General features: G+C 40.7%; 2 protein-coding genes across 4 annotated transcripts; one reads left to right on the top strand and one right to left on the bottom strand.

Annotated features, from left to right (window-relative positions):
• Positions 1-7026: 7026 nt before the first annotated feature.
• LOC124112820 (probable UDP-sugar transporter protein SLC35A4) lies at positions 7027-20639 on the bottom strand. Of its 3 annotated transcripts, XM_048385414.1 has the most exons (11): positions 20504-20639; positions 20290-20384; positions 16920-17025; positions 16504-16668; positions 16053-16111; positions 14564-14626; positions 13780-13924; positions 13224-13268; positions 12891-12945; positions 9882-9943; positions 7027-8683 (listed from the first exon to the last, which is right to left on the bottom strand). In XM_048385414.1, exons 1-11 carry the CDS (start codon positions 20510-20512, stop codon positions 8495-8497), a joined length of 993 nt encoding a protein of 330 aa, XP_048241371.1. In that variant the 5' UTR covers positions 20513-20639; the 3' UTR covers positions 7027-8494. The 3 variants fall into 3 exon arrangements, with proteins under 3 accessions (XP_048241371.1, XP_046328935.2, XP_046328936.2); XM_046472979.2 differs by lacking the exon at positions 12891-12945 and having other exon boundaries at positions 13169-13268; XM_046472980.2 differs by lacking the exons at positions 12891-12945; positions 16053-16111 and having other exon boundaries at positions 13169-13268; positions 16504-16574.
• Positions 20640-20852: 213 nt separating this feature from the next.
• LOC124112821 (autotransporter adhesin BpaC-like) lies at positions 20853-24428 on the top strand. The gene is made up of 2 exons (XM_046472981.2): positions 20853-20915; positions 21566-24428. Exon 2 carries the CDS (start codon positions 21595-21597, stop codon positions 22225-22227), a length of 633 nt encoding a protein of 210 aa, XP_046328937.2. The 5' UTR covers positions 20853-20915; positions 21566-21594; the 3' UTR covers positions 22228-24428.
• Positions 24429-26935: the final 2507 nt, after the last annotated feature.

Here is a 26935-nt window from a genome sequence, read left to right as displayed (position 1 = left end):
CGATGCTTCGACATTTTGTTTCATATACTAAAATAGAGTGACCTCCCATAGTTGTGTACACACTGGTTACCCTCCCGGTATATAGAGCTGCGCTGTGAGGAACTTGTCGATTCACTTCCGGTGTCACGAAATATATTCGCCCCATGAATTTTATCTACCCCCGGCGAATATATACCGGTACAGTACCGCCACTCTCGAAATAAACTCTCCCCCACCCTACGAAATAAAATCTCCCCCAGAATATTTCCTCCCCCGGTCGTTTTATAAATACTTGCCATGCAGTTCAATAGTTGCCAAACACTTCTGATAGTGACGTTTGTGTTCACATATAGAAAGACCGCCTCCGTGGTCTAGTGGTAGAGCGTCCGCCCGGAGAGCGGAAGATCCGGGGTTCGATCCCTGCGTGTCTGCGTGTATCGTTTTGTATTCATACAGCAGTTAACGATCTAATACCTTTATCGTTCTGGAGTGCGCTGAATGTTCGGAGTTATGATACACAGAGTGTATTGCAAATGAGGAATTGAATATATAGAAAAGAAACAGTCATACAATGTACATTCAAGACGTATGCAGAGTATACCCGAACGTACTTGCATCATACCGCACACACACACAGCTGGTCCGCGTCATACCAAAAGACGTAAAAAGATGGTACTTGTTGTTATCCTGTTTGGCTCTCGGCATTAAGGAGCTAAAACAAGGACTGGTCGGCTCGGAGTCAGTATACTGTGTCTGAGTGGGGTATTTATGTTAAACTGCGGCATGGTATCTCAGTGAGCTAGTCCGGACTAGTACAAGCAGCCACACAAACACACACACGTACGTGCACGTCGCTATATAAGTGCCATAATCTTGGACGCGACATTAAACCCCATTTCACATCACCTCACCTCACATGTAGACTCAAACTGGTATACTAAAAAAATGTATACAGACAACAACAACTGTATTAGAAACAACAAACTCTGTAGAGACTCTTGTCTCCCATCCTTTGTTTGGTATGATTATGTCTTATAATTATTTTAGGATGGAAGGTACAGTTACCAAATACAATATGCTGAAATATCAATTCAATATGACCATATTTCATTATCTATTTTTAAAGTAACCCTCCTTACATAAAAGATAACTATTTAAAGAATATAGTACTTAAAGACATTGCAACAAACCGAATAATCAGGGGGGAGACTTTATACTGAGGGGGGAGCAAAATATATCCGACCGGGGGAGATTTTATTTCAGAACAGATTCCCTGGGGGAGAATCTGTACCGGTATAAAATCTCCGGGGGGGGGGAGAATTTTTACGGGGTAGAGTTTATACCAGGACACCGGCACTAACTCTGATGATTCGAGAAGCATCGCGAGATAGCATTTTCTTGAAGACTGGTTGTACCCATGTAAGACGGTGGGTGATTCAAGGTCTTGGAAGACCTGACGTGCGTCTTATCTAATGCCCAGTGAAAACACCGACTTATTGCCTGTTTCCAACACTTTTTTCTGCATTCAAGAACGGCGCTTTCACTCAAGACATTCAATTTTGAAACATTCTTTACATTCGTGAGAGCACTGATTTACGTCATAGGGCCTGTTATTTATTACTGCAGTCACCTATTTTACCAATTGTATTGCCTTTTCTGATTGTAAATCTAGTCCTGTGTGTTTCAATACATAATTTGTCGATTATTCAATCCATATACCATCTTCAACAGCAAAAGTTCCTGTGACACCAATATTTTAGTGTATTTTTCAAACAAGTAAAGTTTGGTTTTCAATATTGTAGTACATGTATAGAATCAAGTCACAAAAACGCAACTGCTACAGAAAAGCATGCTTTCCATGCAAAAGTTGACTTTATGCGTTAACAGGATTCCATATGCATTGTTTAGCATCGTGATGAAAAAAATCACTCAGAAAAACAACAAAATTATGCAAATATTCAACATTACGAAATGCCACGCCTGTCCGAAAATGAGCGTCTGCGAGCCATTGGTATGCTTGAAGCAGGATCGAGTCAACTTGATGTTGCAAGACAATGTAACGTCTACAGAAACACCATTTGGTGTTTATGGCAACGTTGGCAACAGACGAATGAAGTCAGAGATCATCCTCGGAGTGGCAGGCCACGCGTAACCAATATTCGACAAGACAACTGGATTCGAACAACACACCTACGAAATTGATTCCAGCCAGCAACAGTGACTACAAGAAGCATCCCTGGGCTTCGACGAATATCTTCACAAACTGTACGTCGCCGCCTCAGATGTGCAGGGATCGTCGCCAGAAGACCCGCCAGACGTCCCATTTTTACAGGAAACCACCGTCAAGCACGTCTACAGTAGTGCAGACAGCGTCTACGCCGGACGGCCATGCAGTGGGGACAAGTTTTATTCACTGACGAGTCTTGTTTTCACCTCAGCCACAGCGATGGACGGATTCGAGTGTACCGACGTCGAGGTGAACGTTACGTCAATCATTGTGTCATGGAAGAAGATCGGTTCGGGGGCGGCAGCGTTATGGTATGGGGTGGGATTACAGCAAGACAGAGGACCCGTTTGATAGTGGTAGAGGGAAATCTCAATGGACAGCGCTACCGCGACGAGATCATCGGTCCTGTTGTTCTACCGTTTTTTGCGTCGTCATGGCCCAGGCACTACCTTTCAACATGACAACGCCCGGTCTCAAATTGCTCGACTTGTTCAGGATTCTCTTCAAGAAAACAACGTGAATGTCACCCCCTGGCCGGCTCGCTCCCCTGATCTCTCACCAATCGAGCACATGTGGGATGAGATAGATCGGCGCCTTCGACGTCAACCACGTGTTTGTGTTTGTCAACCACGTGACTTTGTGCGACGCCTGGTCCATTCCATGAGACGAAGATGTGTTGCTTGAATCGCAACCAGAGGTGGATAGACACGCTACTGATTTGTTAATTGACATTTTGGCACGTTCATGTTTTTCTTTTGAAATCACGCATTTTCTGAAGTCAGTATGGCAAATTAAACCATTTGAACACTTACAGGAGTCTTTTATCTGTTGCAAACCGAAATTGTTTCAGATTTGGTAAAAAACATAACTTTGCATTTAATCTTATTCAACGTCATAGGAACTTTTGTTGTTCAGTATAAAAGAACATCCTTTACTGATTGGGAGATTTTACAGTTACTTCAGTTGGGGATCTTAATTTTAGAAGAAGTTTTTAGTGTTAATCAGTGCTACGAACTAGCATATAATTGTTACAATATTGGCTCATCACGCCAACAGTCTAGTTCGTGTCTCCCAAAAAAGCCAAACACACTGCTTTGGATACTAATATTGTGAACACTTGCTCTAACTATAATTAATGGTAAAGTTCTCATGCTCTCCATATTCATTTTAGGTATAGTGTGAAATTACTTTCCACTTTTTATTAGAAAAGTATAGCTAATCCGTTTTGTTGTTAATCCGTTTGAACTGGTATTCTTTGTATATATGTGTAAAGTGTTGGCAGGGAGTGAGAGTGTGTTAAATGTATCATGGTGTGCAGCTTATCGATGAGAACATGCCCCTGTCATACCAAAAATGTTAAAAGAAGGTACTTGTTGTTGCCCTTCCTAGCGCTCGTCAATAAGGGGATAAAACAAGAAAAGGCCGGCTCAGAGTCAGTATAATTCGTGCTTAACTGCGGCATTGTACCTGTGGGCAAGCACTATTACCCCGGTCTAGTAGAAGCAGCCTCAAACACACATGCATAAACGTCGCTATCCAGAAATAATCTTGTATCCAACGTTAACCCCATTTCGCCTCACCTATTGTCGGAGAGAAGCACCAAATGGTTCAGGTCTAATGTAGACGTTGTCATCTTGTTTGGAGGAATCGGATTCGAATGAGCAATCATCGGATCCTTGCACGACTAAGATACTATGCACGGTGAATAATCCCCATCAAGATGGAGACGTTATTCATCTATAGTTTGCTTACCATGATGATACTATTCAGCCTATCATCATCCAGAGAAGACTATTTTACCCATCAGCGGAACATATGAACGGTATTACAGTTCTTCCGAGCCTAATAAGACTGAGAGTATCAGCTGCCTTGTAAAAGAGGTATTCTCCTTAAAATAAAAACGCACAACTAGGTTTTTGGTCTTGAAAGTAACACACATGTACTAAATAATTGATGAGTGATTACATACAATGAATTTAATATGCCGAAAAGTTTACACTATTTGGTATCTTTATCGCACATGACATGTGAACTTGACGTTTACAACCGGTATGAATGACAGGACCACCACATATGCTACTGATACAACGCTTTCATGTGAACACAAACGGTACCAATGGAATATATAATGCACAAAATGTGAACGTTTCAACAAGGGTTATATCTAAATTATCATTAAAATGCCCGCATTATATCAGAAATCTGCGCGTCATTGTTTTCCTCACGACGGGCTGCTATCTATTTATTGCTATGTGACGTCACTGGCGACACGTTTCGCGTTTGTGACTTCATCCTATATTATGTTCTATGACGTTGCAATTTGTAAATCAGTGACCTTCGTTGATAATAAAACACAAAACTGTCGAATAACACTTTTCTGTACCAGAATGTTTATGTTTTGTAAGATAGGTGTTGTAAAACTCAAAACATGGATCATCTTGGATTTTTACTGACGGTATACGGACTAAAACTGGGATAGTAGTTCTGATTGGTCAATCTCACTGAAAGGCCTACTAAAACAATATATAAGATGTATCAGGTATCAGAAACTTGAATCATTATTTCACACACGGGGACCAACAATATCTGTATTCAAATATTACTAAATGTTAACTGCAATTTATGCTCCTGACAAACGAATATGTGATATGGATTTATCATCCAAAACTGGCTCCCACAGGAGATATCACTTGGATTAGATCAAGCGATATCTACACTGTAGATATCGCCGCGATGAAATTACATCACAATGCTTTGCAGACCATTGTGACGTCACTGTTACCATGACGTCACAATCAAATGACATCACTAATGGCTCTGCTACTGAAGCTGTTAGCAGTACTTTTTACACTGAAGACACTGCTAATTACTGTCTACAAATTGAAAAAGTTGGAAGAATGATGTTGGATGATAAATAAAATCTCACCCTCGTGTCTTTTGATATGAAATATATCAACACTCGGCAAGCCTCGGAATGTTTCCACTTTTATGAACTCTTGTTGATATATTTGATATCAAAAGACACTCGGGTGAGATTCTCTATAAAACCATACGAAAGACATCACCACATAAACGAAACGTCAGACGTGAATATGATGTCATTGTTGGAATGCAGCAACGACCAAAATCAGAGCTTAGCAATACAGAAGAGTATTACCACATGGGAACCACGGAATCAATGCGCGTGCATGTTTAACAAGTGTAAATTCATATGCATATAAAAGAGGTGAGTGTGTGTTTAGGAGTGGTTCACAATCACAGTCCGTCACTCCCAGGGTATTCACCGAGTCCCAGAGTACCATCACTAGACTTTGGTATCTGTACCAACGACATCACGGCCGACCCTGTGCTACAACAGCTTCCCATGTCCTCGTCATACAAGAACGTCATTTGCGGCATATGTGTACAACACCATCCTCTATAACAGCAGCAATTCAAGTATTGCTAATGATATCTGACAGTACGGACCAAGCTTCGTGAGGCAGGTCACGGCGTCAGGAGGCCTGTCGGAGGTGTTATTTTGACACATCAGTGTTGGTATAACTAGAGATAGAGAACTAACTATATGGTCAAGATTTATGCCTGATCGATTAGCTTTTGCTTACGGTAGGACGTCAGATGTGGCAACGTAATGATGTGGGCGGGGATCTCCTAAACTCCTTTATTCAGTGAGTGAGTGAGTGAGTGAGTTGGGTTTAATGCTGCTTTTAACAGTATTCCAGTTATATCACGGCGTGTCAGCTTAATGTGGGAGGAAAGCCCGAAGTGATGCAGGTCTCAGACGTTTACAACTTCGGTGAAACCCACGAGCACGGGTATGGTGCTGACAAACCTAGAAACACAATCGGGGCGAACCGGGATTCGAACCCACGATCATAGGTTTCAGGCGTACCGAAGGGACGCAACTCTGCACAGCGAATCACGGCGCCTAAGACGACTTGGCCACCCGTGCCCCCTCCTTTATTCAGTAAATGTGTGTTACGTTCAACACCAAAAACCTAGTTGTGTGTGTCGGGATAGTACAGATGTGTATGTAATCTTTGTCTATATGTAATATCTGTGTGTTTCTGTGCGTGTGCGTATGTGTGTAATACATATGTAATATATGTGCATCTCCAGATAGTACAGATGCGTATGAATAAGTGTGTGATTAAGTAGTAAAGGTGTAATATGTGATCTCTTTGTTTGTAAAACAGTTGTGTATGTAATTTTTAAATTTATGTAATCTGTGTGAGTGTGAGTGACCAGGTGTAGTGAGGTGAGGTGAAATTGGGTTTAACGTCGCGTCCAAGATTATTGCACTTATATAGCGATGTGCATGTCCGGACTGATGCCGATTATAGTGCTAGCTCACTGAGATACCATGCCGCAGTTTAATATGAATACCCCACTCAGACACAGTATACTGACTCCGAGCCGACCAGTCCTTGTTTTAGCCCCTTAATGCCGAGCGCCAGACAGGGTAACAACCAGTACCATCTTATAACGTCTTTTGGTATGACGTGGACCAGCTGTGTGTGTATATATATATATATATATATATATATATATATATATATATATATATATATATATATATATATATATATGATGCAGGTACGTTCGGGTATACAGTGCATACGTCTTGAATGTACATTTTATGACTGTTTCTTTACTATATATTCAATTCCTCATTTGCAATAAACTCTGTGTATCATAACTCTGAACATTCAGCGCACACCAGAACGATAAAGGTATTAGATCGTTAACTGCTGTATGAATACAAAACGATACACGCCACGCAGATTCTCTTATTAGATTATGAGTATTTTTATTTCGTATTTTAATCTGCACTTCATCCTTCCACATACACAAATCAATTAATCAGTTGTCAACTTTACTTGTACTTTAGCGGCCTCCATTACCTAGTTCATGAAGTACGGCCTATTTCATTGGATGACTGTACCTGTACATTCGAAGCAACCAAAAAAGTTTCTCTTTCGAATGAAAGTAACATACGTTTACAGTAATTGACAACCATAGCAAATAATTCCCGGTTCCTGCTTGCTTGTATCAAAGAGACTTCGACAGTCTGAGGGCAGTAATGGGAGGTATTCGCATATATAACAGACGCTTTATTCAGTATTAATAAGCGGAATTTGCATTTTTATTTCAGATGAAATATTAATCAAATATGACCCACTCAAGAAAAAAGTGCAACATCTTATGTTGATTCGTTACAATTATGCACATAAGTTTCATTGTTCTCCCTGCAGAACCTTTGAAAACCTTTGTGGAAAGATTGGAAACAATCAAACAGTGATTTTAGGTGAGAAACCTCAGTGAGACATGTACCTGAAATATGGGCGAAAGTGTAAATGCGACATAACTGCCAACCCTGATCTGAAGTTGATCCCTCCTGCAGACATTTCAAGTTTTCTATTCAATTCCTGATGAGAAATACCAAGTATGATTATTTTGTATACGAAACAAAGATCACAGTTAGTAGCTGTGAGACGTTTCCGAAAATGTTAAACGTTAGTTTTGATGGTTGGATGTACATTTGTAGAAAACCTTGAAACCAACATAGCAGCCAAACGACGTGACCAACGACCAAAGCTTGACAGTTATTGGATGAGTGGTTCCGATGCAATAGACCAAGCTATGTTTCTTCAAATGAGTCATTTATAATTTAGGCGGTCGGGTAGCCTAGTGGTTAAAGCGTTCGCTCGTCACGCCGAAGACCCGGGTTCGATTCCCGACATGGGTACGATGTGTGAAGCCCATTTCTGGTGTCCCCCGCCGTGATATTGCTGGAATATTGCTAAAAGCGGCGTAAAACCATACTCACTCACTCACTCATTTATAATTTATATGCCCTTTCCTCTGAGGCCTACCAGAAAGATGGGACAGAAAAGGACCACTGCTAACAGATTAAGAAACGGCGGAATAATGAGGAGGATGAAACGACAACAACAAGAGTGTACTCCAATCTGGCCTGGAGCTCTAATACAGTATTAACATATAGACAGCATATACATGAACATAATGTACTTCATATTCACGTAGGGGCGGTTGGGTAGCCTATTGGTTAAAGCTTTCGCTCATCACGCCGAAGACCCTTGTACGATTCCCGATATGGGTACAATGATTGAAGCCCATTTCTGGTGTCCCCCGTCTTGATATTGCGGGAATATTGCTAAAAGCGGCGTAAAACCACACTCACTCATATTCACAACAGCTTTACGCAAACGCAACAAGGACTTGATAAGTCCATCATCTTTTATCGTACTTCATATAGAAAGAGTATCATCTGTGATACATGTACAAGGCTACAACGACCAAGATAAACGCCAAGATATAATACATGTTCAGGGCCAACTGGAAGATGGCGACAGAGAGTAGAGTCGTCACCAACATGGCGCAGGAGATGATGAAGAGACGTGTGATGTTGCTGCCGTGCTTCATGATGGCCGACATTATCAGCCCGTTGAAGGCCTGGGGAGAGATGCAGTATTATTATTACGTATGTCATAATATACATTGTGAAATATACATTGTAAAATGAATGAGGGGCGTTTTGCTGTCTGATTTGTTGCAAAACTTTAATTAATTGTAGTGGTGCCGGAACTCTTCAGGACTTTTCACTGCGAGTATACATTTCTTTCTCAATCCAATTATTTTTATAAATGTGTCATTCACCTTGGCGAAGTGGATGTCATATTATATAAATATCAATTTTGATGAAATATTTATAAGGAAGGAGAAAGTTTCTGATAATGTTTGCATTTTATGGATCGATTAAGGATTAACATTAATGCAATCGGTTCTAAATTAGAATTCCAGGCATAAAATATTACTCGCAAAACATAAAATGAATACCTTATAATCATATCGTTGCTATTACGAAACTGTAAGAAAATGGAATGTTAGGTAGCCCACGTCTTAAAACATTCGATTTTCTTGTGCGGGTTCTATTCACCACAGCGTTACACTGTATGAAGCAAATAGTGACGTGAACCTTAACTCAATTATTCAAGTTAATCATTCTGCAATTGTCAAAGTTTGTTACTGTTTTATTTGAACACATTCACAGTATTGATTCCTCTAGTTCTGTTATTTCGAGTTATATCACGTCGTGTCAGCTGAATATGTAGAGAAAACTGATGTACCTGGTATATGTTGCCCACTTTAGTGAAAATGCCAAGTGTCATAATCTGGGATACAAACTCACGATCCTGGTATGCCTAAGGGACGCAATCCAGTGCTATCTCAAAGTACTTATATTATGAGGTGACCTTAACGCGCCTTGCCAAAAAAAATGTATTCCATTATCTTGATATCGCATGGTCACAATGTCTTACGAATATGAAGCAATTCAATGGGTAATACTCCGTAAAAAAGGGTATGGTGGTTAAAATAGTCGTAGCACCACGTTCGTCTTCTACATACAGATAGCCCAAGGCTAGTTTGCCATCACATTCAGAAGACATAATCGTTAGTCATTGTTAAAACTGAAATGTCTGCAGGTTGGATGAGGATTTTAGGCCACTTTTACCTGCAATAATAAGGCGGATGGCACCAGAAATGAGCTGCAAACATTGTACCCATATCGAATTCGGGCTTCCGCGTGAAGAGCGAAAGCGTTCAACCATAAGACTACCCCACTGATCTGACAAGAAAACAAAAAGCTCACCAAGGACACAACTATTGCCCACGTCTTGAACGTGAAGCCTTCGAACAGATTCAAACGTCTCTCTGTAATTAACAACAAATAATGACCGTAACATCTGGCACGACAATATATATGTTTAATTATATCATCGACTTATAATAAAAATGGCCTATTCTGAGATGCGGTGCAGTGAGTTGATGTGTTAGCTTGATGTGGAGAAAACTACTTTGATGAAACTAACGAGCGCTGGTGAGGCATTGATAGCATCGAGTGTACCCACATCCTTAATCTTCCTGCCTAATTACAGTCCACATCATCTAAATCCTATAGAGCACAGATCGCCTAACACCTGTGTACACCGGATCACAGTGCCTCTTTGGAAAAGGCCAAGTCATTAGAGTGAGCACGAGACGACCAAGACAACTTGACCCATGACAATCTCAGAAGGATGTGTCTCATCTGCTTGGTTATTGGGACATTCATTCATGATGATTGAGACTAAATATATTGAAAGGATTGAATTGTACAATTGAAAATAATATTAAGTGTATGAAGTAACAATACTGAGGTTGAGTGAGTGAGTGTGGTTTTACACCCCTTTTTATCAATATTCCAGCAATATCACAGCGCGGGACACCAGAAATTCGCTTCACACATCGTACCCATATCGGGAATCGAACCCGGCGTGACGAGCGAACGCTCTAACCACTAGGCTACCCGACAGCCCCTGAAAAAGGCTAGAAAGCTAATGCTCTATATATATATTAGAAAGCTAATGCTCCATATATATAACTAGCTTTTTATATATAAAGGACATTCCAAATTCGTTTCACTAACTATGTGTTTGTTGTTTTTGAACTGAAAACTCTTATCAGCAAATGGTATACCTCAGGTTATATAATTAGACGGGAAAACCCCTTAACAATTCAGAAGCGAGCACTCCCATATCCAGATCGCCTAACCCAGTCAAACAGAAAACCCATATCTTGTACCTATCTTAAAGGTGAAAAATAGGCAAACGGGGTAGGCGCAGATAAAATAATGATTGGGGCAAATTTAGGTTCAAACTCTGTGCAAGGAGATCCTTGTAATGCTTAGGAACAGAACTCTTCTCAACAAGGCCGCTTTTGACCCATACTTTGTAGACATTACCCGATAAACCGATCATAGCAATTCAAACCGTTGGTGGGACACAGGTGTGTTCGAGCTGTAGGCGTTTCGCACATAGTGGAAATGTCCATTCAATTGAACAGAGAACTGCGATGGAATGTGCCGATGTTCATAAAGCAGGCAAATCCCGAACCAACTGATCCAAGGCAAACGGTGTATTCCCACGAAGAAGAACTTTGAATTTACGGTAAAATTCCTTTGATGTGGTATGCTGTGTCAGTTGTGTTGGTTGATCAAAAGATTAATTGTTGTAAACTTGTGAACTGTCTTCCGAAAGGGGATATTTGGTGAGTACTATCAAAATGCTGATGAATAGTATCATTTTCATTTTGGCAAATGCACATTTAGGTTTCACATTCATGCGTACTTCTCGGGGTGGTAGATATTTGTGTACAGATGGTTACGCGTGTTGAGCGACAGAATGACATAAGAATAGATCGCATTGAGGTACGTCACCAATAACTGTCCTTAAACAGTTATTGACATTGTCTCAAAACGACATCCATGATTCAGTGTGGAATGCTATACTATGCTATATGAAAGGAAATGTAATGTAACATAAATATAGACAAATCAAATATAATGTAAACTGCAGATCATACACATGCTACACGGATTGAAGCTGAAGGCCCACGATACCTTGCAGCCGATGCCATCTCTATCTAATGAAGAAGTTGCCACCCTCAGAGCCTGAACATATGACAACCGATCATTCATGGAGTCCATGCCAACATAGGTCTCTGCGAAGTACAGAGCAAAACGATCCACATTCTCTGCTCTGCCGACGCGAAGGAGCCGTTCCAATTTCCAGAGATCATTTCTTGATGATGAATGCTGGGCACGATGACAAGATCCTTGGATTTGCCACCAGTATCAATCTAGAATACCTTGTTCTGTTGACGTCGTGTACGGGGACGGAATTGTCTACATGCCACGAAAACTGTGTCTACAAATTTATACCATCCATGTTAAGATTTCTCAAATTACCAAACAAGACCATTAAAAAACTACATTCGAGCCGTCCGCCGAGTTGAAGAAGCTGCAGGTAACCATTGACTACAATTGATTTCCGATACAATACAGGTACAGACAACTGTCCTGTTATTTTTATAACTAGAAGGTTATTAGCAAGCCACGCCCCACCATCTGCGACATTAATCAGTTCAGTGAATTGAGTGAGTGAGTGAGTATGGTTTTACGCCGCTTTTAGAAATATTCCAGCAACATCACGGCGGGGGACACCAGAAATGGGCTTCACACATTGTACCCATGTCGGGAATCGAACCCGGGTCTTCGGCGTGACGAGCGAACGCTTTAACCACCAGGCGACCCGACCGCCCTCGGTGAATTGAAGATGAACGAGTTGAAGAAGCTTTAATACAGTACAGGCTGGCGGCTCCCACCCAGGAAGAAGTACCAGGACCTCCAGAGGAAAATCAGCGGCTTCACACACAGACTATCCAGGGGGGATATTGACATATTACTTTACCATGACAGGGCATCTCAAGGTAATAAATTATCCTGAATTTGTGTTATTGTTATAAATATTTAATGATGGCCCCCAGAATGTCTATTTCATGTGAACAAACCGACACACCTTCCACCTCTGCTTTTGTTAACAACTCTACGAATTATCCAGATCATGGGGTTCAATTGTCACGAAGTGGTGAAGTTTGGTCAGCAGTAAGCCATCATGCCGAAGTCAATATCGGCAATACTAAAACTGAGCCCAATATTTGACTATTTAAACAGTGTTCACATATAATCCCTCTGACAACAGTGTAACGTATCGATATGTTGTTCACGATGTGACGACTAAGGAGGGAGTGACCACACCGTTTGGGTGTGTCTTTTGCTTACCCCCTTCTTTGCCGCTCACTGCCTCCTGCACGGCCCACACTCCCCCGTTCAGGACCTCTGCTGTTGTTAACGACTCAGGGGGTTCAATTGTCACAAAGAGATAAGTTTGGTTAGCAGTAAGCCATCATGCCAAAGTCAATATCAGGAATGCTAAAACTGAATCCAATATTTAAACAGTGTTAACAGATAATCCCTCTGACAACAGTGTTACATACATGTATGAAAATGACGACTAAGGAGGGTCTGACCACACCGTTTAGATTGTGTATTTTGCTTACCCCCTTCCTTGCCGCTCACTGCCTCCTGCACGGCCCACACTCCCCCGTTCAGGACGATGCCGAATGTGTACAACAGGGTATTCTGAACGTGGAGGGATGTCTGGACAAGCATTTGGAGAAAAAGATTAATTAACGATGGACTAAGCCCTGGCAAGATAGTCTCGTAGTTAATGTCTTTCGGTTCTGAAACGTACTTTTACTTGTATGCTAAAAAAGTTAGAGGTATATAAATATCCAGCAGTTTAAATAACCCAGACTTCAAAGTGACAATGTCTTAATTTTTACACACAGCATTCATGACAACGTTGAGACCTTTACGAGAAACGGACACCATTTTATGAAACATATTTTGACCGCATCGAAGACAGTGTTGACTTCTTTATTAGTACATAGAAACGTTCCGGTTCAGGTGCTAGTACCTTTTTCCCCCAAGTGATCAACAGCTGGATAGAACAAGATAATACAGGCACGTTTATAAGTACGTAAATAGTACCAAAACCAATGCACGTGATTTTTCTTTACCCTGTCGTGATCACCTGCTTGATGCACGTACACCTGTTCCGAAACGTTGTAAAAAGTTGAAATCCATTAGCCAGCGGTCAGTGCCTTACCTCATATTGTTTCTTTAATATGTATTCCGTGTAGACACCGGCGAGGCCTGATATCCAACAGTAGGCGCACATCATGAGAAGCCCCGTAACTGTTAGGTGTATCTCTCCTGACCAGACAGAGGCCTTGTTCTGCATACCGCCATAGCTGGACAAAGAGATACAGATACATAAATTATCAGGTCTCCTTTTGTAGTGCATACCATCATACTTAGACCAAGATTGACAGACAAGTAGAAAACATCGGGCCTCTTATTGTTGTGCATGCCATCATACTTAGACCAAGATTGACAGACTTGTAGAAAACATCGGGCCTCTTATTGTTGTGCATACCATACTTAGACCAAGATTGACAGACAAGTAGAAAACATCGGGCCTCTTATTGTTGTTCATGTCATCATACTTAGACCAAGATTGACAGACAAGTAGAAAACATCGGACCTCTTATTGTTGTGCATGCAATCATACTTAGACCAAGATTGACAGACTTGTAGAAAACATCGGACCTCTTATTGTTGTGCATGCCATCATACTTAGACCAAGATTCTGAAGATAAGAGGTCACGCCTTCCATATCGCCACATATAGCTAGGCAGTGAGTTTGACACTTTACATTAAAAGTATTAGGAACGTAATCATGCCGAAGACTCGGGTTCGATTCCCGACATGGGTACAATGTGTGAAGCCCATTTTCTGGTTTTCCCCGCCGTGATATTGCTGGTATATTGCTAAAAGCGGCGTAAAACCATACTCACGCACTCATTCAGTTAGCTGAAGTGTTGACCAACCTGTCTAAGATGCCGGATATGCTGAGAACTCCCAGGGATATCCACTGCACACCGCTCAGCTTCCTGCATCAACAAGTGAACTGTGTTTTTCTTATCAGCATTGGATTAGGTTAATAAGATCGCCATCCCCAGATACTAGCTACATGTATACCATGCCCTGTTAGTCAGTTCCCTGTTTGTCGGGGCCGTCTAAGTCAGTATCCCGTTTCCCCAGTCCTATTAGTCAAGACATTATAAGTCAGTATGTTGCTCACCAAGCCACCTGTTGTCCCCTGTTAGTCATTTTTAAAGTCAGTATTTTGCGCACCCGGTCTGCTATTTTGCCCTATGATCATGAGCCCCGATATTTTCAGTCAGCATTCATTCAACCAGCTGCTATTGTGCACTATACAAGGGATATAAGTAGATGATCTTCTATGGTCGCTAAACAAGGCAATTAGACGAGGCATAACTCACATTCATGTTTTTATGTAGCAATTTTCACATTTTTTAGTGCACATGTTCATGTTCATTTAAGAATTTTATTTCAGTAGCATATTGTTTCTGAACTCACAACGGCTGCATCAACAAATACAGTATTTTACTTATTAACATTGGATTAGGTTGATAAGATCTGTAACTTCTATAAAGGGAAACAACGAATACGATACTAGCTAAACCATGCCCTGTCAGTCTGTTCCCTGTTTGTCGGGGCCGTCTTAGTCAGTATCCCGTTTACCCAGTTATAATAGTCATTTTTTAAGTCAGTATTTTGCGCACCCGGTCTGCTATTTTGCCCTATGAGCCCCGATATTTTCAGTCAGCATTCATTCAACCAGCTGCTATTGTGCACTATACAAGGGATATAAGTAGATGATCTTCTATGGTCGCTAAACAAGGCAGTGAGACGAGGCATAACCCACCATCATGTTTTTATGTATCAATTTTCACATTGCATTGTATTATTTAGTGCACAATTCATGTTCATCTAAGTATTTTATTTCAGTAGCATATTGTTTCTGAACTCACAACGGAATGTGTTAGAGATGTATACTTAGCTTTATACAGTATGTAATGAACAAAGGATTAAGTATGTTGTGAACATCTCAATGCGTAGGAGTTTCATAAAACGTTATTTATTACTCAAAACATGCCGAGTGCTGAAGCAGAACTTTCAGAAGCGCTCGTAAAATCAAAATCAAATTAGTATCACCTCATACTCATATTGCATCGATGTTCGTCGGAATAATCACACAATGCCGTAATGTAACGTTTGCGGGTGACTAAAATAAGGACAGGTGTAAATGCGACTGTACAGACACAGGTACTTATACCAGTGATTGGACCTGAATCCGGCTGGTCAGGAAATGTTTCACTAGATGATGGCAATTGTAGCAGGTCACATACATTGTAGCTGGTTATTCCAAAACAGTTTACGTCCCATCCAGTTGTTATGTACAGTATTAAAACTATCAAAGTAAAATGACCGATTATGTCCCAGTTTACTAACCGTTGTATAATGATCCTGTACAGGATTGCCGTGGTTGCCACCTTCGTGTTCCCCAAGATCTGCGGACAATTATTTGACAAATATGTTCACGTATTCTTCTTGTTATATGAACCGGAACATAAATATACCAAGTATTGAAATATTATGACCGTTTTTATGACCGAAAATTAAGAGGTACCATTTGTGAATAGCGTTGCTGTGTAACAGTGTGAGATCTCACGCTGCCTTCAGCAATATTCTACACGTATCATTGCAAGATCATTTTATATGGACTTGGCACATTGGACCTATGTGGGGAATTGGTCTTGGGCGTGACGAGCGAACGCTTTAACCACAGGACTCCCCTACGACATAATGAAAATGTGTGGTTTGTTTGGTAGCTAGCCCAAGACGATGGTTTATACCCAAGATTGGAACCCAGGCTGTCGATGGCGGTAAGCTGTAACATTACCTGGTAGGTGGTGGGGTCCATCTGAACCTGCATGTAAACACTGAGGTTGTTGTTGATACAGTACAGCACGGCTGGAACAACGAATGGGATACAGTTGGGCAGTGACGGCATTGTGATGTCACCTCGACCCAGTTCGGGCAACATCATTGCTATCGACAAGACAATCTACAACACAAATAATACTAGGATGTAAGTAAGACTGCTTGACCACGGTATATGGATCTGTACCGAAACGTCGCCTTTACAGTATTAAAGAAGTTGTTATCCATAAATTGTGTCTACTTTGTCATCCGTCAACTTCTAAGTAATGCCTATCAATCAATTCATAATCTGTCATGGAAGTACATTGTTATAACTACAATATGTATGACTGAAAATAATAAAATAGGATAGTGTGCAACGACAATGAAACAAACCTTGAGGACCTCCGTGGAGAAGACAACGGACGACGACCTGAACGGCAGTTTCCCATCCACTAGACACAGATGCGCCAGAATAGTGTACGAGCTGTAGATGAACACCCTGGAACACAAACCAATGTAGATCCGTTATCATTTCCTTATTTCTCCAAAAAGTGTCTGACAGTCAACCTTGAGGTTTAGTCGTATGTTCCCAGTATGCCCTAATCTCGAATTGTGTTTAGAATGGTACAATGAATGGTAAAGCACGCAAATTACACTATTACGCGATATTTCATAAGAAAATATCATATCTCCGTTAAAACATAAAACCAATATTTATGAGTCCACATATTGATATAAGACTTTATCACTGTCTTCAATTCCAAAATTTTAGATATAAACTTTCGGACAGTTCAGTTCAAAATTCTTCAACCATTAATACTGTTATTATACATCACAGGATTTGTAGCTAGACGACGGGAATCTAAAAACAGCTGAACACATTCTTACCACATATATTTCCTTATCTAGTGTTTAGGTCTATCACAAAATACCACACAGACACTGCATAGCATAAGCATTTAATACACCTAAAATTATTGAACTGCATAACACGTCTGTATAAATAATCAGGGGGAGAATATATTCCGTGTCTTGACTGTGTGTTTTCTTTGATGAAAATGTTTCTCACCGACCTTAGCGTGTAGGGGTGTGATGTCCTGGGCAGGAAATGACAGTGTTTTGACTTCTCGTCTTTCATTAATTAACGTGTTGGGCATCCCTAATTAACCTTTTCATGTTAAACCAACACAGGATGTTTTCTGGAAGTGGACAATCGCGAATGTCATAGGGCTGACATGACACGTGTTAATAACTGTGCTAGAACTTCTAAAGTTACTAAACATTCTTTATATCTAACGACTAGTATTATATCTACCTATATACCACTTTATTGTCGACTTAAAAATCGACAGAGTAATCACTAAACTCCAAACAGGACACACCAACCTAAATAACCACCTAAAAAAATATAAATTAACACTACAGGTAACTGCCCACACTGCAAACAACCAGAAACCCCAGAACACGCACTCATCCACTGCACACACTACCTAACACATCGAACCGCATTACAAACCACCCTCAATCTAAACAAGACTCTCACTCTAGAAGCAATACTAAACCCACAAAATAAACTAGAAAACTTCAAGGCCTTAGGCGTATTCTTAATCAAAACGGAACTAATAAAACGCATCTAAAAACACTATCATCTACCAAATCAAAATTACATAAACAAACAAACATCCACCATACCCAGCTCCCTTAGTTCTCCTCCCCAATCCCATCGGCATCTATTCCAAATCTCAAAATTCCCAAATTCTATATAAACAACCCCTAAAGCCCCCTCTTGGGTTGCACACACCACTTTCGCCCCTTTCGGAAACACATTAAATGGCCTGGCCGGGCCCGTGTGCGAAATACGCATCAGTCGGAAAGCGCACGTTAAATCTCCAAAGTAAGTAAGTAAGTAAGTTATTGTCACATATTGAGGTAGTTAAAGAAAACACAGTGCTCAAAGTGAAGCCCTTTTCACTCCACATTCTCAACATCGTCTCTATCAGAAGTGTTTGGCTTGTCTATAGATGTAAACACATCTGATGATACATCTGTGTGTTTAAAGTGGATTTTGATAGTCCGGGCCAAGTCGGACCCAACACAAGCCAAACACAAGTATTTATAAAACGACCGGGGGAGGAAATATTACATATATTCTGGGGGGGACATTTTATTTCGAAGGGTGGGGGAGAGTTTATTTCGAGAGGGGCTGAACTGTACCGGTATAAAATTAGCCGGGGGGGGGGGGGGGATTTTATTCTTGGGGCGAATTTATTTCGTGACACCGGAACTACTGTTGAAACTGAATTCAGAAATCTTATTAATCCTCGCAAACATTCGGTTTTAACACTAACTACGTAAAATCTGTCAACATATCCACGCCGTTATACTCTGGTTTAAGATCTAAAATATATTCCTTAATACAGGCTACGATTTGAAAATGGTATCAGTGTAATACCAGTGGCTAGAATATCATGGTGCAACCAGGTTTCTGTTAAACATACAACATCATAACTATCTTAGTCAGCACTGATTAAATCTACTTTAAAATCTACTAAGACTGCGTAAGTTTATATGTATAATCTTTATAAGCAAAGTAACCCAAAATATAGAGAAATGTGTATCATCTTCCCGAAATGATTAGCATGTAGAATTGATTCAAAAACACCTGTATTGAACAACATCAACCGGCATCGTCAAAGCAAAGTGTACATGTAATTGTTACAATGGGGCTGGCGGTGAATATTAATGAAGAACATCTTGTTAAAAAGAATAACCGAATCTGATTTGCATAACTGATGACCACAACATATTGCAAAATATCAAAATAGTAAAAATGATACAGTATAACGTCATACTGAAGAGAAAACAAGAGTGAGTGAGTGAGTGAGTATGGTTTTACGCCGCTTTTAGCAATATTCCAGCAATATCACGGCGGGGGACACCAGAAATGGGCTTCACACATTGTACCCATGTCGGGAATCGAACCCGGGTCTTCGGCGTGACGAGCGAACGCTTTAACCACTAGGCTAGAGAAAACAAGAACAACACAGAGAAGTAAAATAGTACGTCATATAGAAATGAGATAAAGTGATCTGAGAAGGGATTCATACGTTATATACAACTTAAAAATATATTATTATGAAAAACGAAACCCACCCCCCACCCCCCTTCCACACCCGAAAAGAAAAAAAACCTAAAAATCAATAAAAATTAAAAATCAACAACCCCCCCCCCCCACACACACACACACACACACACACACACAAGTAACTAAATCTAAATGTATATTTAGATAAACTTATAACCCAGAAAAAAATAAAGGAGAGGAAAACATGAATAAAAAAATACATAAACAGATTAACATTAAAACTATTGAACTGCATGGCAAGTATTTATAAAACGACCGGGGGAGGAAATATTCGGGGGGGAGATTTTATTTCGTAGGGTGGGGGAGAGTTTATTTCGAGAGGGGCGGAACTGTACCGGTATAAATTCGCCGGGGGGAGATTTTATCCTGGGGGCGAATATATTTCGTGACACCGGCATTACAGACTAACCAGTATCGGCACATTACGGCACAATTACAGCACATAACGGCACATTACGGCACATTACGGCACATAACGGCACATTACGGCACATAACGGCACATAACGGCACATAACAGCACATTACGGCACATTTTTTGTTTTTTGTTTTAGATGAATAAGTTGTCAGCATTCTCACTTGCGTGGGTTGTTTCAAATGGTGAAAACATGACACTCACTCAGTGACCAGTAGAATTCCCCATAGCAGGAGCCTGAACACATGTTTGTCATCGCTGATGAAAGACACACACACCGACTCCACTTTCTTTGACTCCTGAAAAAAAGATAAACATGACATAAACGGACTATTTTTCAAATTACATATCGTGACATGACATTAAAAAAATTTAATATATACTTTACACAAATAGACATTCGTAAAATGAACATTACCTGTGCCATTGTGTAACGAATTGCATCGAGCTCCACGCGTGCTGCATCAACCCTTTACCCTACACTGATAAACACGCGGAACATATGTCTGTGCCATCTGTCACACCGACTGATACGACTATGAGCCACCTCGCAGTCAAACCGTCAATCATTTTACCTGTTCTTCCGTTGTACCTGTCACTCAACACACATAGCGCATGCCCCCTATCCGATTTCCCAATACAATGTTCTACTTAAACATTCTGACTAAAGAGGCCACACCCCTGAAGCATTATCCTTGGTAAGTTTGCGCTGCACATGCGCACACCCGATTTCAACTGGTCTAGAACGATGACAAGTATATGGATTACATAGTATATTTACTACGTTCACGTGACATGTGTTCGGAGAGGCTTCGTAACTAAGCACATCAGTAAGTATGACTTGTTAACATCGGGGGGCACGGGGGCCCAGTCGTCTAAGGCGCCGCGATTCGCTGTGCAGAGTTGCGTCCCTTAGGCACGCCAGAAACCTATGATTGTGGGTTCGAATCCCGGTTCGCCCTGATTATGTTTCTAGGTCTGACAGCACCATACCCGTGCTCGTGGGTTTCACCGAAGTGGTAAACGTCTGAGACCTGCATCACTTCGGGCTTTCCTCCCACATTAAGCTGACACGCCGCGATATGACTGGAATTCTGTTAAAAGCAGCGTTAAACCCAACTCACTCACTCACTGTTAACATCGTATTGCACACTTGTATCCTGTCCAGCCAACTATAATTAGCTATCTGTTTACGTATGTTACCTACAACTGATAAGTATAGTATTACGTGTCATGTTACTTTATGTGAAAATATGTAACATTAAATACTGAATTAAATAAAACATATTTTTTTTATAAAAACATGACGGAAGCCACAGGTTTGGCAGCAATTGGGCTCACCATTTTGCAAACCACCGTTTAACGCAAACGGAGTTGGATTTGTGTGCTGGTGCAGTGATATTTCTGGTTTATTTATGGTCTCATATAGAGAGTAAAATGTTGCTATGTACCTGCCTCTTATACCTACATTTCATTCCAGGGTACGATGGCCATCAGGAGAGCAAAACGATGTATAATGTATCTGACTGTGGTAGTTACATGCATCGTCGTATTCACCTACAACGTTGCAACTGTGCCAACAACTATTACCATCGCTCTGCGATCACAGCCACGGGGTTCAATAGTTCCAGTAACCAACAGCAGCACCCTGCCGTCGTCTCCCGGTCCACAGCCACGGGGTTCAACAGTACAAGTAACCAACAGCAATATCCTGCCGTCGTCTCCCGGTCCACAGCCACGGGGTTCAACAGTACAAGTAACCAACAGCAGCATCCTGCCGTCGTCTCCCGGTCCACAGCCACGGGGTTCAACAGTACAAGTAACCAACAGCAATATCCTGCCGTCGTCTCCCGGTCCACAGCCACGGGGTTCAACAGTACAAGTAACCAACAGCAGCATCCTGCCGTCGTCTCCCGGTCCACAGCCACGGGGTTCAACAGTACAAGTAACCAACAGCAGCATCCTGCCGTCGTCTCCCGGTCCACAGCCACGGGGTTCAACAGAACAAGTAACCAACAGCAGCATCCTGCCGTCGTCTCCCGGTCCACAGCCACGGGGTTCAACAGTACAAGTAACCAACAGCAGCACCCTGCCGTCGTCTCCCGGTCCACAGCCACGGGGTTCAACAGTACAAGTAACTAATAGCAGCATCCTGTCATCTTTCCCCGGTCCACAGACGCGGAGGTCAACAGTACCAGCAACCACCAACAATTTCCTGCCATGGCCTCCTGGCACACAGATACCAGAAACTGCCAACAGCATACTAGACGCAAATGAACTGAGGAGAAAAATAAAACTTTTTGATGTCGTGATAACCGAAAAGGAGAGACGGTCCTTTGAAATCCTTCTCAAAACGTTTATGAAAGCCGTAGCATCTAACGTCACATATTTTTTGTATTCTGGTTCCTTGCTTGGTTCTTATCGTCATCACGGCATGATTCCTTGGGATGACGACCTTGACCTTGTGGTGCGAGCTAAGGATGTACGACGATTGGTCACCTCACTGTCCAAACTAGCACCACATTTTATTATCAATAAAGATGGTTCTCGCAGATGGAAGTTTTATCAACGTACATCAAACAATATACCTGGATTTTCGTGGAAATGGCCGTCGATAGACATAAGCTTTTACAGAGAAAATAGGACCCACATTCGAGATCGTGATGGACTGTTTCCTCGCTTTGTGTTTAAACGGACTGACGTATTTCCTCTCGGCAAGCGACCTTTCATGGGCCTCCTTCTGCCCACGCCGAGAAATACAAAAGGCGTCATACTCCAAACCTATAGTATCAGTGTCTGTCAGAATACGCCCTATGATCACAGATGGGAGCGATCTATCCATGCTAGCAAACAGGCAACTCTGAAGTGTGACCTGTTGAAGGCCATCCATCCATTCGTTCGGCGGGAATACAGCTCTAATGGTACCATGGAGATTCTCGAGAGGAATAATACACGCATTGGAGAGTTCTTCCTCTATGACAGGGATCAAAGTAGTAAAGTCTATGACTAGAAATATGGTGAGGACTGAGCCATACTACTGTTCGAAGGTAGATTCCCCGTAAACCTTCATTAATTACTTATGTGAAGGCAAATTACATTTGTTTCTATTCATGAATCCTTTATCTTGCGTTCTCAACACGTTATAAACATGTATATGATACGTTATGAAACGTTATAACATGTTTATGAGCGCATTGTTATTTTATAATGCTTGCTTATATATTATATATGTTAGGTCCACGAGAACACTACATACATGCTGATTATTTCAATGTTTTTATAACCAATGAATAGATATACTATGGAATACTGTAATGGACATTCTCTCAATTTCGACGTTTGGAAACGAGCTAAAAATGCCAAAAACACGAGAATGCGAGATCGCGAAAACGTGATATTTGGCCAAAATCTCGCGTTCTCGAGATCTCGCATTCTCGCGTGTTTGATACATAGAACTTTTTGTCAAAAGTCGAGAATGCGACATTTGGAGATGATGAAAAACCTTGCAATTTCGACTTGGCAAATTTGGCCACAAAAACACAAATTCGCGAGAATGCGACGTTTCATTTTTTCGCGATCTCGCGTTCTCGTGTTTTAGAGTAACGTGCGCATGCGTAATATCAAAAGGTCAAGGCGCGTGCGCACGTTAGTAGTCCTGTGGTCATGCCTCTTTCATTTTCTTCATTCTCCAAGAAGCATTTAGCAAACTTATAACTTGAGCTTGAAAATGCTATGTAATTTACATACACAAAGTCCTATGTAGAGTAGAGTAGAATCCTCTCCCTTTGGTACTGTTTACTATGTACTTTAAATCAAAACCCTCAAAATGCTCAATATAATGTAACACAAGAAGCTGGAAACAAAATATCACAGTCAGTGCGAGAGTAAATATTGCTTAAAGCCACATCAGCAGTATTGCAGCTATTCGCGGCTGCACTGCCAGTTACAGAAATAATCACAGGCCAGTGATTTCCTCCATGAGGCAATTTTATACGGGTTAACATTTTCATTAAAACAAAATTCTCAAATACCAATTTGTAGCATTCGCCTCATGTGAGATTGTCCGATGTTTTTCTTTTCACTACTTAAGGCCATACAAAATTAATGAATAGATTTTCACCCTCTCCCACCTGATAAACAGATGCCTTAAAAAGTTCAATAAGAAAACAATAAAATGGTTAAAAATAAAATGCGTCACGTCTCCCATGTTTTTTAAATCAGATTCTAACAATTAATTTATTGCGGCCTTGACATCCATATGCTAGGCATGCTTATACTGGAAATATATCTATCCATGGTGAGGTTTCTTTTGCGGGCAGTATATATATATATATATATATATATATATATATATATATATATATATATATATATATATATATATATAAACATACTTTGAGACATATTAAACACAACCCTAGTCTCTGAGGAAATGGCATCACCAGTCAGTATCTCGTGTGTCCGCCATGTGCATTGATGCGTCGATGCATGGAATAAATGAGGCGGTTGATAAAGGCCATAGGCACTTGAGCCCACACTCTGAGGAACGCCTGACGCAGTTCAGCTGCAGTTGTCGACATTGGTCGGACGTCATTCAGCCGTCTTTGAATCTCGTCCCACAGGTGCTCAATTGGATTTAAATCGGGACTGAGGGCAGACCACTGCATGGTTCTGATGCCATTCCGCTGGAGAAAGTCTGTTGTTGTTCTCGCACTGTGGGCACAGGCGTTATCATGCTGAAACTCGTGGTTGAGGCGACGTGCCAAATAAGGTATGATGTGTGGTCTCAAGATTTGCACAGAGGGTCGGCCCTGTGGTCTTCCAGAACATCGGTCAAATCTTGAGATAACACGCCATACCTCACTTGGCACGTCGCCGCAACCACGAGTTTCAGCATGAGATTTCGTCGGCCCCGATGGTTGGCGGGGGATATAGAAACGGGCTCCGTCCGTCCGTCCGTCCGTCACGTTTCGTTTCCGGAGCATAACTCATAAACCATTCAATATTTTGTCATCAAACTTTGCAGGTCTGTCAGGTACATGCTGAACTGGTGCCTTTTGCTATTTAGAAATTTTAGAAATTTTTATTTTTTACGTTTCCATGGCAATTAGATGGACTTAGGTTCTGTGAGGGTAGGGTTCGTTTCCGGAGCATAACACATAAACCATTCAATATTTTTTCATCAAACTTTGCAGGTCTGTCAGGTACATGCTGAACTGGTGCCTTTTGCTATTTAGAAATTTTAGAAATATTTATTTTTTACGTTTCCATGTCAACAAGATTGACTTAGGTTCCAAACTCATCTTTTTTTTTACAATTTCCATGACAAGTTCCACCTCGGTTAAAAAAGGTTAGGGTTTGTTTAGATTTAATTATGTCATAAATTCTGCAACAGGGGCGGGGGATATAGCCACGTTAGTGGCAAACTCTTGTTGTGTATAAAAACGACAATCTAAAGGAATGAGAGGTTTACTGTATTAGAGAAGCGGGATGCACTATATATGAAACATTGAAACGAAAATGTCAGCGACATACCGACGCAACAAGGAGCCAGCCATGCATGTCAGTTTATGGGCATGGTTACCTATTCACTACGGCTGCTGTTATTGTACGTGTATTGGTGCACCGGCCTTACTTGAAAGTGATTTGCAAATCCTTCAGTCATGGATTTACAGAATCTGAGCTGCAGTTTCTCGAGGATGAATGTGTCATAGTTCTAAATTTACTATCATTAATTATGGAGGTCATATTTCAATTATACGTTTTGTATTTTTCTCAGTAGTTTATCTTACAACTTACCAAACCTAAATATATTTCTGTAGATAGGGAGCTGAGAATGAAAATCGAGAGCTCACTGATCCATTGACCGGGGTAATAATAGTGTAGCGCTATGAGCATCCACTTGGTGAATGGAATCTAGCGCAATATAAATGCATTAATACACCGCGTATGTGGCAGATTTAAATCATAGCTTCAATATTAGGTAACTAATACATTCTACGGAATACTTCACTCTGCCACGAATAAAGACTTAAAGGGACTCAGAGGCCTTCGCTCTGTTTTAAGGTAAATGACATTATTTTCTTGTTAAATTTTCCTTGCCTTCAACTTTTATGATATCCTATGCAAGCAACTCTATTTTTACCATGGTTTGAAATATTTAAGAATAAGTTATATGTCATTCATTATACCGCAAAGCAACTTGAATGTTAATTGTATGTGTGTTTTTATAGATATTAGTAGATTAGTTCACTTGTACATTAAATATTGATATGCCAAGTGAGAGATAAAGCCATACATTACAGAGCATGAGAAAGAGTACATAGTGGTAAATACCCGCGGGTAATCTCACGTAAATAGCGTTTCATGCGGATATTGGCCATGGTACGTCTATCATTTGGTTAAGAATTTACGGCATTGAAATTATACAGTGTATAAATACATCAGTAACGCAACAATGCCGTAAATGTAAATGTTTACAGTTCCTGCATGAAATGTCTTTGCACAAAATACTTGAAGTTCCCAGTCCATTGTCATTCACATTTCGCTTTTTGTGCCTTATCTATAAGAACAATCCTGTTAGGAAGGTACAAACCAGTGGCTATCAATTCATATATGGTTGTCAACTATATATTCAATGTGACAAGTCATTGACTGCATCTATCTTGTAATGGAATATTGTTTAAATCACTCTCTCTCTCTCTCTCTCTCTCTCTCTCTCTATATATATATATATATATATATATATATATATATATATATATACAAAAATGAGGTAAATGTTCACTCGGTGTACATGTAATATATAATAAAATAATAAAGTCCACGTTAGTCCATCATCTTCTTTATA

Source organism: Haliotis rufescens, unplaced genomic scaffold, assembly GCF_023055435.1.
Source record: "Haliotis rufescens isolate VD_foot unplaced genomic scaffold, xgHalRufe1.0.p SCAF_58, whole genome shotgun sequence".
NCBI lineage: Eukaryota > Metazoa > Mollusca > Gastropoda > Lepetellida > Haliotidae > Haliotis > Haliotis rufescens.
This window is presented reverse-complemented; position numbering and strand designations above follow the sequence as displayed.

What these genes read in the sequence shown, in the direction of transcription:
- LOC124112820 (XM_046472979.2), bottom strand. An exon ending in GGAATTCTACTGGTCACTGA is followed by an intron (nt 17,026 to 20,289) that starts GTGAGTGTCATG and finishes TTTGTGTTCCAG; the next exon opens with GGTGTTCATCTACAGCTCGT. An exon ending in TGGACCCCACCACCTACCAG is followed by an intron (nt 16,112 to 16,503) that starts GTAATGTTACAG and finishes AATTGTCCGCAG; the next exon opens with ATCTTGGGGAACACGAAGGT.
- LOC124112821 (XM_046472981.2), top strand. Translation starts at nt 21,595, where the DNA reads ATGTATAATGTATCTGACTGTGGTAGTTACATGCATCGTCGTATTCAC.